The sequence below is a fragment of the Falco punctatus genome (genome assembly GCF_963210335.1).
Source record: "Falco punctatus genome assembly, chromosome: 1".
Lineage (NCBI taxonomy): Eukaryota > Metazoa > Chordata > Aves > Falconiformes > Falconidae > Falco > Falco punctatus.
In genome coordinates, this window is record NC_137580.1 from 24,312,871 (window position 1) to 24,326,113 (window position 13,243).

Here is a 13,243-nt window from a genome sequence, read left to right on the forward strand (position 1 = left end):
CAAAGATGGGATTTATCATGACGAGGAATGAGAGACACATGTTTAGTGGTGAAGTGAGCTGCAGGCTCTGGCTTTGCGGTTGCGCTGGCATTTCCAGAGCAGCTTCCCCCAGCTGGCAAAGAGGTGGTTCATTGTAACACTGCTGAAAAGCCAACGGTGGTAATGGGTGCAGCTTGCGAGTGGGGGAAAAGAGCAACGCGTACTGCGTAATGTGGGAAAATGGGTGGGGATGGGTTGGTGGCAAGGGCGGGTTTTCTCTCTAGCTTTCCCAAGTGTGTGACTGATTTATCAAGCGAAGCCTGGCTTTGGTTACTCGCAAGACTTAATTCCTGAGCAAAAGGGGAGTATGGCTGCTGCAAAAGAGGTGGGCGCAGCTCCGAGCTGAATGGAGAGGCATTGCAGAGCTCCGTGTCCGGTAAGGCTCGTCTGGCTTTGGATGCTGCTGCCATCATCTTGTTGTGCGCCGACCCGTTTGGCAGAGGTCCCTGTGGTTTCGGGAGTGGTGTGATTTCACATTGCGGAGTGTGTTTCAAGAGGGTCTTTTGGCTGAGGATCTTCTGGCTGGCGTCAGTGCTGGGGGGTGTTGTGCCTGTGCCTCCGGCTGGAAGCCACAGCGGTCGTGGAGGCTGGGATCCGAAGGCTGCTGTTCCAGGGTGTCTCCCCTCTGGGGAGGTACCCACCAAAAGGGTCGGGGTGGGACAGTGCTGCAGGAAGGAGTGCAGCCCTTCAAAAGCTGCCTTCTCTCGACTGTGTCATCTGGAATGCTTGCAGGGTGTGTTAATAGCCGTGCATTCATGCAAGGCATAAGCACTTGCTAAGAATAGATGGATGTGAGATGACCGAGACGGTGACTCCGCAGAGGGACAGCTCTGCAGAAACACTCCACCGTGAGCAGAAGTAAATGACTGTGCCTACAGATAAATACAATTGTTTTTACGTGCGTTTTGTGGCTCATTCGCTCGGATAAATGTGCTGTAGTTAGTAGTAGGGCACGTGCGTTTATCAGAAACTTTGCTGAGCTACACTGAGACATGAGTGGGGGAACCAAATCTGGTCAAAAGCAGAGAATACAGCCATCGTTTATCACGACTTAAATCTGAAGGAGCTGTTTTTACAGCTTGTGGTAAGATGTCTGAATTATCTGGACACAGAAAAAAGGATATGTAGGTGCTTTCTATAAGCACAAGGAAAGAGGTTTTTCCCAAGTTGGTAGAAGTGCAGAAAACCCTGAAAATAAAACGTTTTTACCAGAGTCATTATCAAAAAAGACATAACAGCTGGCAAATGTAGTTCAAGCACTTTGGTTTGCAATGAAAGCCTGTATGAAAGGGAAAAGGCACACTTTGTGTTTACAGTCAGCATATGAAATTTGGCACTGAGTCTTCTATTACTTAATTTTTAGTTTGGAAAGCATTGAGTACTTAGAAGTTTACATTAACTTACGTTAGTAGCCCTTCCTCATCTGCTGTGTTATAATAATACCCTAATGGTCCTTTGACACTTGTTGTGCAATGGACTGCTTAGTCAAGTGATGTAGGTTTTGTTGCTCTAAGCTCTTCAATTAAGTTGGGTCAGTTTGCACAAGCTAGGTGTGAAGTCTAGCCAGTCTGTTTGGTAAAACAAACGGGAAAATTAATGTAGAATGATTCTGAAGAGCACTGTATTCAATATTGCAAAATGAGTATGATGGCCTGTGGTGATGATTTTTATTTTTAAATGACTCACAAGGACAGAATAATTATCAGAGGGTCTGCACCGGCATGCACGCTCAGAAATGGTTGTACAAAAAATACTTTTCTAAATGGTAGCTACAGAGCTTCTAGCTCATGTTTGGAGGCAAGAAACTGGTACTGATCAATGTTAGGCCAGCAAAGAAAGACTGTTCGCTTACCTATGCAAATGTAATGCAGCACAGACTGTACTGGCCAGTGATGCACAAACTCTGCACAGTCAAAGTTAATATTTGCTGTACCTGTGTTCCCTAGGTCATCACACCATTTACATTGGGGTCCACGTGCCGAAGAGCTATAGGAGAAGGAGGCGTCATAGAAGAAGACCTGGGCACAAAGAGAAGAAAGAAAAGGAGAAAATCTCTGAGAACTACTCTGACAAATCAGATGTAGAAAATGCTGATGAGACGAGCAGCAGCATCCTTAAACCACTCAGTAAGTTTTGGTTTCACTTGTCACTCGCTACAATGTTCTGTTGTCTGGTGATCTGCTCCTGATCTGATCACAGAGGAGGAAACTGGAACCACGAAAACAGTCCTCTCGTGTTGCAGGGTCGGAGTAATCTTAATCAGTTGCTGTCGAATGGTTGCTGGGCTTGGAAAAGGCGCAGGCTGGAGCAGACATTTCATCCCTCTGTATCACCTTGAGGCTGCTCCTGAGCTAACGCCAGACAGGAACAGGCCAAATTTTAAAAAGCAATTTGACACTGCCTGTAAGAGATAGCAAGGCAACGCAAAGACCGAGTAGATGCCTGGACAGATCTATTGCAGCTTCTGCCCTGGCTCTCAAGACATGCACCCTCTCTAGAATTCAAGCACGCCGTGGTTCCAGCTAGAAACAGCCTTGTGGCCGCAGGTTGATGAGAAGCACCAAGACCGTTGTGCTATAGACTGTGAGAAACATAGAAACATACCCCCTTGGGGTCTGGCTTCATTGGATCACTAACTTGTGGTGCTAATAAGTCTTCCCTTCAGTAATTAACCAGTTTGAAGTCTTGCATACAAAAAGAAGAATAAAATGTAGCTTTACCTGTACGTTTCAGTATCTGTAGGGGTTAAATTGTGGTAGGCAGATGAGGTCTGTTTTGGATGCCCTCTACCTCCATTCGTACTGAAATTGTGTACCGGGGAGAGAGAGTTTTATCTAGAGCTCTATCGCAGCCTTACCGCTTGCAGCTCTTTGGTAACGTCGTAGGAGACAGTCGTAAAGTCCCTTTCCTCTTGTCATCTTCTCTGTTTGCCTCAAGTTAGTCCTGAGGTCTGGGGGATGGCTGCTCAGACAGAAACGGGGGAGAGATGGTGCCAGCCTGCTGAACTGGGAACACGCTAACAGGGTTTGAGTATAGGAGAACAGCCCAGGATATGACCTAGCTGAGGTTATTGAGGCTAATTCCAGGTGCTCGGAGTTGCGTTAAAGAGGTGATTTGTAACTGGGGAAAATGCTTCCTGTGTGAGAGAGAGAGAGAAGCAAGCAGGGGTCATACCACCTGATCTTCGATTGAAGAAACAGCCAAATTTGAAATTGTGTTGCTGGGTGGTCGCTGCATATAAAGACAGTAGCACAGGATCGGATCAGTCATGTCGTTAGTCCAGGGCCTGCTGCTCTTGGTGGTGCAGGTACTTCCCAGAGCAGCACCTGGGAAGGCAGGCAAGTCACAGCGTCCATTTGTTCTTCGTAACTCTAGTTCCCTCCTTGTCCCAAGGAAGTTTTCTTGTCACTACTCCGAAATGAGGAGTTGATTTTACATGGAAAGACATAATTACCTGTCTTCAAGAACTCTAGATGTTTTAAGTTTAGGTTTTGTATTTATATACTTTATATTTACATCTCTGTTCTTCTTTGGCGTGCAGGTGACCAGATCTGTAGGAGTTCCTTCTTGGCTTCTGGATGTATCAGTATCCTAGGGGAATTGTTTCCATAGGCTAATTGTGCCCATGATCGAAAAACCGCTTTCTTCCATCAGGTTTTGATTTTCTGCCTTTCATTTTGTTCATCATTGTTTCTGTTTTGTGTCATTTGAGAAAGAGTTAATGGTATTTTTTCCTCTAGCATTTCTACAGGTCAGTATATTCTTGTCTGCTCTTAGATCTGCATGTGAGAATGTGCAATCCTTCCATCTCTCTCCATCTGAGAATTTCCCCATAGTCTTTTCCACCCTGACCTTTTGTGCTACGTGTTTTTGGAGTGGGACCACTTAAGTACCACACAGTGTTCCAGATGTCCCATGCAATAGCATTAATACTACATCATTTGTAACTTTTTTCTGTATTGTTCACCATCTCATGTGTCCGGATACTTTACCAGGTTCTTGCAAGGGCTTGCTGTTTTGCACCGGTGGCCAGATCTTTTTACGAGCTGGCACAGTTAATTTAGAACACTGTAAAGGATAGGTGTAGTTCAGATTACTGTCTTGAATTTCCAAACATTGAATTACATGTTGCCTCTTATCCCCGGAGTTTTTTTTTCCCTTCTGAAACCCTGGTCTTCATAGCTGACCTGAATTATTTGTTTCCTATACTTTTTTTTTTTTTTCTTCTTGCTGACAAGCCTTTCTTCTTTAGTTCTGCCTATGTAGTGATGCCAGGCTTCCTTCAGAAATTGCTGCTGTTCCGCTTTTGATGGTCTCCATCATTTATAAACGGCTCTTTGTTTCCATTTCATTTTCTGTCCCTTAGGTGGTTGCCCATCTGAGACAGTCACTGGATAGTCAGACTGTTCCTGCTTTAGATGTCTCTTACTGGAACTTTGCTGAAGGCTTTTTGAGGGTCTGAATGGCTTATGTGTGCCATGTGTACAGCCATTCCCATTCACGGGAAGTGTGTCCAAGAGGAGACCAGTTCTCTTCAGGCAAAGCTTGCCAGCTCCAGTTGAGTCTGATGTTCATTGCTGGCAACCACAGCAAGAAATCTCAGTTATAACCCTGTCTCTTTAATCTTCATTTGTCAATAGTAAGTGAACAAGGGGTATGTAGCTCAAATTCAGTTTCAAAAGAATATTAGAAATAAAGAACTGGGGAATCTTGAACAGCAATTTTAGCGAGGTTGAGAGAAAGCTGAAATTAAATCTATTACATAGATTTGAGACATCTGTCAGTAGAGAGTCTGTGGCATCAGAAGCTGAAATATCTGTTAGGGCTGTGTGGTTCAGTAGAGCTGGGACAGAATGAAGGCACTTGCTATGGAGTAGGGGTGCTGGCTGGCCAGCGGCTGCATTGTGGCCAGGAAGGAGAGGGCTTTGCATTTTGCTTTTTTTAATTTGAAGAGAAGGAAAAAACCAAAAACAAACCAGAAACCAAGAAAGAAGTGAAATGCAGAGCGTGGAGACAACCAGAGAGCGGGCATTAGTCTAACATGCTTGAGGTGATTTTGCAGGGATGGGTGATTATAACGGGGCTGCGTGTGTCAGACCTAGGCCAGCTCCGCAGGGGATTGCTGGGTGTGTGCGTGGGGTACGCGGTGTTTCCATGTCGTCAGAAGAGGACAAGAAAAAAAAGTGGTGCTGGGCACCAAGGGAAGAGGAAATCCTGAGCCCGCCGTGCCGTCTTATGCAGCTCAGCGCCTTTCTGGCGAAGGGACCCAAGAATAGAAGAGCGAGGGTGTTGCAGTTCCCGGGATTAAGGACTGCTGGGACAGCTGTGTTAATGACCTTTGCATAACACCCCTTTGCGTGATGGCTGGTGGGAACCAGCGGCTCTGCTTACTGTTAACAAACGGGGTTGGATTCACGCGTGCTGCAGGTACCCGGCAGAGAGGGAGGCTCGATGAGTGCTGGCTTGTTAATATAGCGTGTAGGACATTGCTTTCAGAAGGGCTGCGGAGGAGGTGATGGGTGTGCGCAAGCTTAACGAGACAGTAAGGTGAAAGTGCTGTTTATGTAGTTGTTGCTGAGATGAAGGGGGAACTGGAGGGCATTTCAGTCTTTTCCTTAGAACTGGAAGGTTCTGGGTTCGTAGATCCTGTTTTGTTAACTATGTTTTAAAACAAGCAGAATCCAGTTTTACACAAAGAAAACGCAAGCATTTTGAGGAAAGGCACAGTGCATCTCCGTTGATAAAATCCAGAATTTGTATAGCTCTTTCTCTTTGATGATTTTTGCAGTTATTAACTTGGCCAGGTATTAGATGCTCTCAGTTCAGCTTGTGTACAATCAATAGTTGATTTCATCTTCGAATACAAAGACAGGGATATAAAGTTTGATTTGCAGACTCTTTCATAACCTGGTCGTTAACGTAGCTCCTGCAAGTTGAGGAAACTCCTGGATTGTCTCCATGTACCGAGGGCTCTGTTTTTGCAGAGTAGAAAGCTTTAGTCAGCTTTGATTTGATACATGACTTTTATTTCTTGATCTGTCCCTAAGGACCATGAAGCCTAAAACCTAGGCATCTCACCTGAAGATGATTTCTCAGCTTTTCTGGTGAAAACTGTGTGATCAGCCATTGACCAAATCTGGATTTGACTCACCAGGTCAAGCTGCTTGTCCCACAACAGGTGAACCTGATGAAACATGCCTGTGAATATGGGCAAGAGAATAAACAGGTCCAGAAATGCAGACCTTTCCTAGAAACATTTTGTTCCAGTTCAAAACTGGTCTAGCTGCGCTCCTGTATTTGGGAATTGGTGCAGTCTGGAAATGTCAGTCCTTTGGGTTTTTTTTTCTGATCTGTGTCCAGTTCAGTCAAACAAGCCAAACTCTAGTAGTTTATACACAATAATGGAGGGAGTTAGGGAAATGGAATGTGTATGGATATGTTTTATCCCGAGTAAATATTGCTTGGGAAAGATGCCTCCTTCAAAAATCCAGACAGGGATGTTCTCTGATACGCTGAGGAGGAGGCTGGAAGGCGGCGTTCCCGCTGCAGAGCCCTTTCAGTATATTCCAGGCCTGCAGGGGCTGCCTCTGCCCTTGGAGAGAAGATGGGAGTTGACACCCTTGTTCCCTGGCAGGACTGCTGACACGCTGCTAGCTGAGCTGGGGCTCCCCTGAACCCCAGGCTGTTACAGATCCTGTCTTCCAGATGCAGCGCACCAGCGCCTGATTTCCAAAGCCACCTCCTTTAACCAGCCTGGCCCTGGTTGCCTTTTACAACCAGTAAGGAGGAAATACATTTTACCAGCAGTTGTTCTGCACCATCCAGGAAGCTGGCGTACAAGTGTTTTGGAGGTTAAACAAATAAAAAAATAAATAAATGAACTAATGCATGCACTACTGTGTTGCTAGTAAGCGAGCTTTAGATACCTTCTAATCTGCCTAAAACACACCTAGGAGTTGGAAAACAGGTGAAGATCTATGCTGTCAGAGCACAGCAGAAGGGGATGGATAACATGTTGAGAGGCGATGGATAAAAAGGGGTTTTCAGAGAGAAGGTTTAGTGATTTTTGTAGTGCTAACGGCTGGAGCATTGACCTGCCAGCATTTTGGGCGTATTCGATCGGTCTGTGATTAACCACGGTTAATGCGCTTGGTGGGGTGAAGGAAAGACTCAGCTGGTCAGAGGAGAGAGCCGATGGTGGAAAGCCACGGGAGGCTTCTCAGCTGGCGTGGGCAGAGGTGTCAAGCCTGGTTCTGCCTCCTCAGGTTGGCCGATCGCTTATCTCGGCGTGAGGTGGATGGCGCAGTTTGCTGTTACCTGCAAGGTGTGAGACGAGGGAGGAACAAGGAAAGCAGACACAAGCTTCTTCTTCAGGACAGGCTGTGATCAGAATCTGTTTCCCTCTTCCTCATTCTTTACTACAGACATGCAGAGATTTTCCCATGAGGAAATGTATCTCTGCTTGATCTGGGAAGGGGTTTCTTCGCCTTGCCTGGTTGCCCTCCAAGTGAATTTGGCTCACCTCCCTGGCTGGAACCCAACAAAATCATGTCTGTCAGTAAGCGCTGTCGTAGCAGGCAGTGTGTAGACACTGTGTTTACGTACACAGCAGTAAGAGGTGCTCCGCAGGGGTGCCCGTGCTTGTGCAGAACTTGCTTGGGTTGTCCTTGGCATGGCCAAGCTCCCTCAGACATGTGCAGCATGTGCCGAAGGTGCGCGTTAATGAAGATACGGATCTCTCTATTTTGAAACTGCGATAGTGCGTTTGGAACAGAAGTGCTTGGAATATGGGATGCAGGCTTGGGCTGGGGTGAACAATTACTGTGTCAGAAGAAACTGAAATAGAAAAATGTATGATTCTGTGACGGAGTGGAAATTCTCGTCTTTGTTCAGTTGATCTGTGCATGCATGGCCTGTGGCTTCTGGAAGGTGAGAAGCTGCCAGTGTCTTAACGGCTCTGAATTCAGTGGCTGGGGTAAAAGTCCTTTTAGAGGCAAAGGTGATTCCAAGCAAACAGAGAGCAGGAAGCCCAAAATATAAAATACCTGTCCCTTTCCAAAATATCTTGGGGAGTTTCACATGTAGCCAAGGACTAGGGGTATAAGCTATAAAGTGACGATGTGCAATACTACGCCTCAGTACACCTAACCATTTTACATTAAATGATCGCAAAAATGATGCTAGTAACACAGGCAAAAAAAAAGACTGAAACTTCTCTGTCCTTCGGAGCGATTTTAAAGCTAGCTGGCAATAAACAGCCTCAAACCTTGTTTTCAGGATGGTAACTAGAAGTATCACTTGCTTTTCAGTTTTCCTTGTTCTCAGTTTAAAAAGTAGGGGTGAGAACACGTGGGCATGGCACTAGGTGCCCCACATTCACGCGAGGTGATGCTCACTCTGCTCTGCTTGGTAACATTTTGCAGAGCTGGTTAACGCAGCTTGCAGGTTTGGGGGGCATGTGAGCCTTTGCTCACAAGCTATGGGAAGGCGGCGATAGGCGAGTGGATTGCAGCATCTTCTGTTTGTGAGGTCTTTCTCCTCTGCATCACAAGGTCTCGTTGGCTGCCTGACTTCAGCCTCTTTCCACTCTCATTTCTGACAACGTTACGTGGAAAAAGGATAAAGAAGGAATTTGTTTTGATGGGACAGTAAGCTGCCTGCTGACGTTACTCTTCAGCTGTAAACATGGAACTTCTTCATCCTCGCTCTAAGCACAGTACTTCACATGCATATGAGTACCTATTTGTATATGTAAACGCCCTGCCTTTACAGACCAAGGGGGAGCCTTCTTCAGGAGTTCCCTTTTCTGAAGGGCTGTAAGATTCGTTTTTTTTCCTTTAAGGATATGTTATTGCAATTGGCCAAGTATAAAGGCTTTAGCCCACAAGTTGTGGGGTGTAGAGTCTTGCTGCCACACTGTATAGTTTGCTGGCTGTTTTTGTTAAAACCACTTGTGGGTCGGAAAAATTGTCTTTGCCAGAGTTTTGCCTAAATTCAGCATAACGCTTAAGAAAACTGAGTGCGAGGAAAGGGAACGTCATACTGGAAATGGCCATTCAGGGCACTCTGCCCCGTGCAGTGCTGGACTTCAGAAATGTCTGTGATGCTCGGCTTTGGCAGCGGGTTCAGCAAGGGACTGGCACCCAAAAGCAACCAGCAATAACTAGGGGCCCATGAAACGAATAAACTGCATGTTGTAATAGAATTTTCTTAGCATCTGTGAAGACAGTAAAACCTGATTCCTGACAGGAGTCAGGATGTTGACAGGTGGGTAAATACAACTGCAGAATTTCAGTTTTGGAAAGCCCTAAAGGAGGGGTGAGCGGCTGTGAGCTGAGGCTGTCTCTCATTTCACACTGTGAGCTGCAGCTCTTCTGCATGCGGTCACACGCGGGCTAAACATACTGAAGGTTTTTTTTTCCTGGTGGAAGGGTGTAACTGTGATCCTGTTTACAGGACACAAAACCAGAAACGGGGAAAAGAGGTTGAAAATCTGGATCTGGCTGTTGGAGTGGTTTCTGGAGGACCCGTATAGCAAGAGAGAGGGAAGGGATGATATGTCACCCCATCAAAGGTTTGTAAAGGTTTGCAGTTTGCTCAGAGAAATTCCTCTTCCACCCACCAGCAGTAGTTCTTGAAGGTTTTAGTGGAAAAAAACCACCTCTCCGGAGCCCTCAGATGTGGGTTAGGAGGAGCATTCTGCTGCAAGAGAAAAGGTTTGCAGCAGAGTCAGTTGATGAAGGTGCTCTTTGAGGCTCGCGCTGTCATTCAGGATGGAGTGCATCTCTCCCAGCGAAGGTGAGGTCTGGTTTGGATGGATCAGGTTTGCTATGTCGGCAACTGCTCTGTCCCTCTGCAACGACTGCCAAGCGGCATCCCTCACTATGGGCTGAGAGGCACCTGTTTTAACAATTCTAATTTAAAATGCAGCCTTCTCTCAAAAGTAAATTCTGTGTAATCTGGGGTTAGGAAGGCTGGAACTTTAGAGAATCCTGCTTGCTTGAAGCTTGCTGTCAATTTTGGATATGCTGGGTAAGGCTTTGCTGCTGAATAGCTGCATTTAAGTAGTGCTTGGGAGGATGTTTGACATGGAGAGTGAGCTGTAATCATCTCTAATAGATTGTCTGAACCTGGCAGATCTTGCAACATCAGTTGACACCTTTTTTTTTTTTCTTTTTTATTTTTAACTAGTTAATCAGTGCTTGGTTTATTGATGTGCCTAGCAATATAAAAGGTGTCATGGTGAGCAATCTTTTAGCGTGAATTCACCATGCTGATCTGTTTAAGTGGAGTTTTTTTTCATTTTTAATCCAAGTACAATGGTTTGTCTGTTGCTTGTGGTTGGTGTGGGACACCTTGGACTTGATGGTGTTAGTATCCTTATTTTCCTTTACGTTACGGTTTGCTTCTCACATAACAAATACATTTTTTGGTCCTTTCAGGTTCTTCAGGTCTTGTAGTGGGTCTAAGGGTCTAAGTGCCTTGGTAAGAGTGTGGTGCACCGTGTGTGTGTATAAATAGTTTTCTAACATCTGTCTGTCGAGTGCAGTACCTCTGAGTGGTGCTGGCCAGGCATCCCCAGAGGGCGAGCTGCTCTGCTTTTTTGCTATGTCCTCTCGCTCACCAGTGGGATGTTTATCAGCAAAGAGAGCCCTTCTATGGGGCTGAGATGCCTGTCGATTCCTTTGTGCTCTCCATTCTCCAAGTGCTTCTTCACCTCCATAACTCTGTTGAAGTCTCTAAGACCTGAGCATGCACGTGCTTCTGGATTGCTGACTACCCCACCAGTGGCTATGTTATGATCTGCTCACCTCATGCTTCACATTTCTTGAGAACCATCATGTTTTGATGTCTGTCTGCCCTTCGCTCAAGAACAAGATGTGACGTTTGCTTATACAAGGCCTGAAATACCGTTTTGCACCTAAATGGGGTGCCGAAGTGGGCTCTGGTAAAGGCAATGGGTGAAACAGACATAACGGCATGCTGAGGGATGTGCTGTGGAGCGCGCGGTGCGTCGGAGCAAGCCTCCGTGTCCAGGGAGCTGAGGAACAGAGGGAAGGCTCTGTCCCTGGCACCGCCTCCGAAACAGAGACAAGGCTTTATTTGAAACCACTTGTGAAAAACACAATCTGAGCCCACCAGTGTGTGGAAACCATCTTTTTCTAGTTTTAAATGCGATCCATTTGACAACCACGATGCACTGGGCAGGGGTTTTCCAGGCTTTCTGTGGCCGGTCTCTCCTGACAAAGAGCAAGCTTTGCAGCTTTCCAGTACAAAATTGCCTCTTCATTTCTGCAGAAAATGGGAAACAAGTTGCATGCAGGGTCACAGAAGCAATAGGGCCATTTGAGGAGAACACAGCATGCCTGGTCTGTAGGTCCACCTGCCTGCAGCCCAAGCCCAGGCATCCTTGTCAAAATGCCTGTGCCTGGGAGAGAGTTGCTCCTTTTTGTCCTAAAGCTGAGTGTGACGTGGCTGTTTAGTTGTAAGTCTCTTAAAAACAAACAAACAAACAACAACAACAAAAACCCACCTGTTTGCAGTCTCTTTGGCCATTCTAAAACAGTCGTCTTATCTCCTGGTGTGCAGGCTGGTTTCACTATACATTTCTGCTACTGCTACCGAGCTCAGCGTGCCTGCCTTGTGGGAAAAGATCCTACGTTATGGAGCATGTCCCAGTTGTTTTCCAGTCAGGAGTGGATGTGGCCAGTCCAACTGTGGAACAGTCCATCCCTAATGAGATCGAGTTAATTCAACAAGGCTATTTAAACATCAGTTAAGAACGGCTCAGGCTTGGTGTCTACCCTGAAAGTTCATTAAGCTAGCAGCTATAAATAGCAGGAGACAGCTACAGGATTGAAATAAATGTACCTACTTAGCGGAGCAGATGCAGCACAGTCAGGGGTGTGCCAAGAGTCCTCTTTCTATTAGTGGTGGTGGATTTTTTCAGCAATCCAATTTCTTTCCTGGCTCTTGAAGGCATGGCGTGGGATTTTAGCTTGTAGCTTCAGCTCACCATAGTAAGAGCATCGGCAGAGCAGCATTGAGAACCTTTGAAAAATATCATGCAGGGTAGCCAAAAAGCTGCTTCTTTTTTTTTTTTTTTTTTATATTAATATTTTATGGAAGGGAAGATGGCCAGGGAGACTTTCCCACAAATGTAAGGGAAGTTTTGATACTTTGGTACCTGCAGAGCAGGCTGGCGGGTGGATCAGAGGTGGTGCAGTGAGCCGAAGTGTGCAGCCTTCTGCCCCTTGGATCCCTTAATGCCGCCAGCAGCGTATTTAGGTCACAGGTAGCGCAACTGCAGAGGTAAACGCAGAAGTAATTACTGCTTCGATTGCACACGTGGGGGCCCGTCCGAGGCTGCGAGGGGTGAGGAGGTGGGGAAGGGCATGGCGGGCTGCGGGAAGGGTGCCGGTGAGGAGGGCAGTGCCCGCGGAGCCAGCGGCTGGCACGACACAGCCCTGCTGGCACAGCCCTGCCGGCAGCTCCACCTGCAAAGGAGCGGCTGTGTAATGCCGGGCGAGAGCCCTAATTACTGGGCTGGACAGGGTACAGCTGACCGCGTCCTGGCTCGGAGTGTTGGATGAGGGACCATCTTCTCACGGGTCAGGCTCCTCTAAGGCAGGGTCCCTTCGGTTGCCTCATTTTGGCTTTTTACAAGGGGCTGTAGCGATAGGGCAAGGGGGATTGGTTTTAAGGTGGAAGAGGGTAGACTTTGATCAGATACTAGGAAGAAAATTCTTCACCGTGAGGGCAGCGAGGTGCTGGCCCAGGCTGCCCAGAGCAGCTGTGGGTGCCCCATCCCTGGCAGTGCTCAAGGCCAGGCTGGACGGGGCTGGGAGCAGCCTGGGCTGGTGGGAGGGGTCCCTGCCTGTGGCAGCGGTTGGAACTAGATGATCTTCAAGGTCCCTTCCAACCCAAACCATTCTGTGATATTGTGGGGTCAGGAAGCTCTCTTGCCTTTCACGCCAGGGGATACAAACTCGGAGTTGTGTTAGGATTCAAGATGGCTATTTTGGGGCTTATGGGTGGGTTCAGGGAAGAGTGTGACCTCAAAAAATCCAAAGGAAAGATAGGGAGAGGGGGCGTAAGGAGAGGATACTTGAAGACATGGTTGACTGGCAGTGAGGAGGACTTCTTGTAGGCGTGGGAGTGACAGAGAGGAGCTGTGTAGGAGGGAGGCACTTCAAGCAGTGAC

At 46.9% G+C, this 13,243-nt stretch overlaps 1 protein-coding gene across 13 annotated transcripts in view; it reads left to right on the forward strand.

Moving 5' to 3' along the window:
- The window catches only part of SLC4A4 (solute carrier family 4 member 4), a 239,997-nt gene that overhangs the window by 89,526 nt on the left and 137,228 nt on the right, over nt 1-13,243 (forward strand). For all 13 annotated transcript variants that reach the window (XM_080408335.1, XM_080408336.1, XM_080408337.1 and 10 more), the window contains one exon: nt 1,986-2,165. In XM_080408335.1, coding sequence (XP_080264461.1) covers nt 1,986-2,165 — 180 coding nt within the window. The remainder of the gene's footprint in view (nt 1-1,985; nt 2,166-13,243) is intronic.